The sequence below is a fragment of the Crocodylus siamensis genome, chromosome 6, assembly GCF_052110815.1.
Source record: "Crocodylus siamensis isolate JL-2025a chromosome 6, ASM5211081v1, whole genome shotgun sequence".
Classification (NCBI taxonomy): domain Eukaryota; kingdom Metazoa; phylum Chordata; order Crocodylia; family Crocodylidae; genus Crocodylus; species Crocodylus siamensis.
The window spans coordinates 46,869,858-46,873,382 of record NC_143400.1 but is presented as its reverse complement, the minus strand read 5'-3'; the positions used below and the strand labels follow the sequence as shown (position 1 = coordinate 46,873,382).

The following is a 3,525-nucleotide window of genomic DNA, read 5'->3' as shown; positions in this document are numbered from 1 at the left end:
CCCAACTAGTTAGCCTCCAGCCTGTACTGGTTCATAAGAGGGTTCTGTCCTAATTGCAAGAGTTTGTACTTGTCTTTGTTGAACCTTGTGAGATTTCTTTTGGCTCAATCCTCCAATTTGTCTAAATCAATCTGAATCCTAACTCTACCTTCCAGCATATCTACTATTCCCCACACCTTGATGTCACCTGCAAACTTGCTGAGGGTACACTCCAACCCATCTTCCAGGTCATTGAAGAAGACATCAAACAAAACTGGGCCCAGGACTGACCCCTGGGGCACTTCACTAGATATTGGCTGCCAACTAGACAATGAGTCATTGATTACTACCCTCTTGGGTTGATTACTACCCTCTGAGGTAGTAATTACTACCTTCTTGGGTTGATTACTACCCTCAGATTACTATCCTCTGAGGTGGGCAGTTTTCTATCCACCTCGCAGTCCGTTCATGCAGTCCATACTTCCTTAGCTTGCCTGGGAGAATGTTGTGGGAGACTGTACAAAATCCTTACTAAAATCAAGGTACACCACATCCACTGGTCTCCACACATCCACAGACCCAGTTACCTCATCATAGAAAGCAATCAGGTTGGCCAGGTATGACTTGCCCCTGGCAAATCCATGCTGACTGTTCTGAATCATTTTTTTTCTCCTCCAAGTGGTTCCAAATTAACTCCTTGAGAATCTACTCTATGATTTTTCCAGGGACTGAGGTGAGGCTGTCTGGTCTGTAGTTCCCTAGACCCTTCTTTTTCCTTTCTTAAATATGGTACTACTTTGGCCCTTTTCCAATCATCCAGGACCTCTCCTGATCACCAGGAGTTTTCAAAGATGATGATGAATGGCTCTGTAATCTCATCAGCCAATACCCTCAGCACCCTCGAAGGCATGCCATCTGGTCCCATGGACTTGTATATGTCCAGCTTTTCTAAATAGTCTGTAATCTGTTCTTTCACCAATGAGGTCTGCTCACCTCCTCCCCAAACTGTGCTGCCTGGTGCAGTAGTCTGGGAGCTGACCTTGCTTGTGAATTCTGAGGTGAAGAAGGCATTGTGCACTTCAGCCTTTTCTTCATCCTCTGTCACAAGGTTGCATCCCCAACTCAGTCAGGGAGGATCACACTTTCCCTGATCCTCCTTTTGGTACTGACATACTTGTGGAAACTCTTCCTGTTACCCTTCACATCCTTTGCTAGCTGCAACTCCATTTGTGTTTTGCCCTTCTTGGCTTCATTCCTGCATCGCCAAGCAGTGTTCTTATATTCTTCCCTAGTTATTTGTGCAAGATTTCAATTCTTATAAGCTTCCTTTTTTTGTGATTTCTTTATTAAAGAGTTCCCTGCTAAACCAAGCTGGTCTTCTGCAATATTTTCTAGTCTTCCTGCACATCATGATGGTTTATTCCTGCACTCTCAGTAAGGCTTATTTGAAGTACAGCCAGCTCTCCTGGACTCCTCTCCCTCTCAGACTGGCTTCCCAGAGGATCCTGCCCATGAGTTCCCTGAGTGAGCCAAGGTCTTCTTTTTTGAAGTCCAGGACCCTTACTCTACTGCTCTCCATCCTTCCTTTCCTCAGGATCTTGCACTCTATCATTTCATGGTTACTGCTGCCCGAGTTGTTTACTAGTATATTCCCCACCGATTATTCCATTTGTGAGTAGCAACTCAAAAAGAGCCCTAGTTGGCCACTCCGCCACATGCACCAGAAAGTTGTCCCAAACACTCAGAGAACTTTCTGGATTGCCTGTGCATTGCAGTATTGCCTTCCCAGCAGACATCAGCATGGTTGAAGTCCCCCATGAGAACCAAGGCTTGTGATGAGGAAATTTCTGCTAGCTGTTTGAAGAAGGCCTCATCCACTGCTTCTTCCTGGTGTGGTGCTCTCTAGCAGACACCCACTAGGACATCATCCTTGTTGCTCTCCCCTCTAACCTTAACCCAAAGATTTTCAATGGGCCTATATCCAGGTTCATAATAGAGCTCTGAGAAATCATATGACTCTTTTACATAAAGTGCAAATCCTCATCCTCTTCTCCCCTGTTTGTCCTTCCTGAACAGTCTGTACCCATCCGTGTCAGTGCTCCACTCATGCGAGCTTCCATCAAGACTCTGTTATTCCAATCACACCATAGTTCCAGGACTATGTAAAGACTTCCAATTCTTCCAGCTTGTTTCCCAGGCTCTGTGCATTTATGTAAAAAGTGAACAATTCCAGTTGTGAGGTCCCATTCTTAAGCACAAACATTCCTATGTTTAAAGGAGAACTTAACTGTTTTATGGACTAAAAGCCTGTGTCAACCAGTTACATAACATCAGAATATTTTAATCTCTAGTTTCCATTAGCCTATTGATATTACCAAATATTAAAATATATTTACATGCTTTGAATTTTCCTCAATGTATTCCCCAGAGCTGCCTTTACCTCCTTGTTTCTCAGGCTGTAGATAATAGGATTTAACATGGGAGTTAAGATATTGTACTGGATGGAGAACAGTCTGTCAAGAACAACTGAAGAGGCTGAACTTGGTCTCAGATATCGAAACAAACCAGCCCCATAATAAAGAACAACCACAGTTAGGTGTGAGCTACAGGTAGAGAAGGTTTTACTCTGACCCTCAGCAGACCGCATCCTCAAGATGGTGGAGAGGATGCAGATGTAGGAGACCAGAATGACAGAGAATGAGACCATACTTACAATCATAACTGAAGTGAGAAATGTAATTTTACTGACAAATGTCTCTGTGCAGGACAGTTCTAGTAGAGATGGGAGCTCACAACTGAAAGTATTCACTTCCTTGGGCCCACAGAAATGCAAATGTAGCACAGGACCAGTGTTTGTCAGTGTATGAATGATACTAATCAGCCATACACCACCCACGAGACTTATGCAGACTTGCTTACTCATGGTTTCCCCATAGTGCAGTGGGTCACAGATGGCTGCATATCGATCATAGGCCATTGCTGATAGCATGCAAATTTCTGTACAAGACAACAGGAGAATTAAGCTCATCTGGACAATGCAGCCAGAGAAAGAAATTGTTTTCCTATCCGCCATGAAGTTGTGCAGCATCTCTGGGACTGTAACAGAAGAATAGCAGATATCCAGAAAGGATAAATGGAATAGGAAAAAATACATAGGGGTGTGAAGGTGAGAATCTGCTCTTGTCACCACCATGATGGCCCCATTCCCAATGACAGTTAGAAGGTATATTAGTAGAAACAGCACAAAAAGGAAAGGCTTGAGCTGTGGGTCACTGGAAACACCTGACAGAACAAAATAGCTGACAGTTGTTAGGTTCCCCATGGCCATTTATTCACCAAACCTTGGACCTATGAGAAGAAATGAATGAATTAATGAATCAGTAAAATAATTACCAAGTGGACTTGTTTTATGGGTAAAGAGATCTGTATATAAACAACATTGTCATTATGTTTAAACCTCTGTGTTTCCAAATACTTTTCAATGAAAAATAGATTTTTGATGAGAAGACTATAAGTACTGGAAAAAAATCTGACTTCTGAAACTGC

The 3,525-nt window shown here is 43.1% G+C and overlaps 1 protein-coding gene across 1 annotated transcript; it reads right to left on the bottom strand.

Moving 5' to 3' along the window:
- Nucleotides 1-2,371: 2,371 nt before the first annotated feature.
- LOC149862641 (olfactory receptor 5BS1-like) lies at nt 2,372-3,307 on the bottom strand. Its single transcript, XM_090053593.1, has one exon. It carries the CDS (start codon nt 3,305-3,307, stop codon nt 2,372-2,374), a length of 936 nt encoding a protein of 311 aa, XP_089909719.1.
- Nucleotides 3,308-3,525: the final 218 nt, after the last annotated feature.

What these genes read in the sequence shown, in the direction of transcription:
- LOC149862641 (XM_090053593.1), bottom strand. Translation starts at nt 3,307, where the DNA reads ATGGCCATGGGGAACCTAACAACTGTCAGCTATTTTGTTCTGTCAGGT.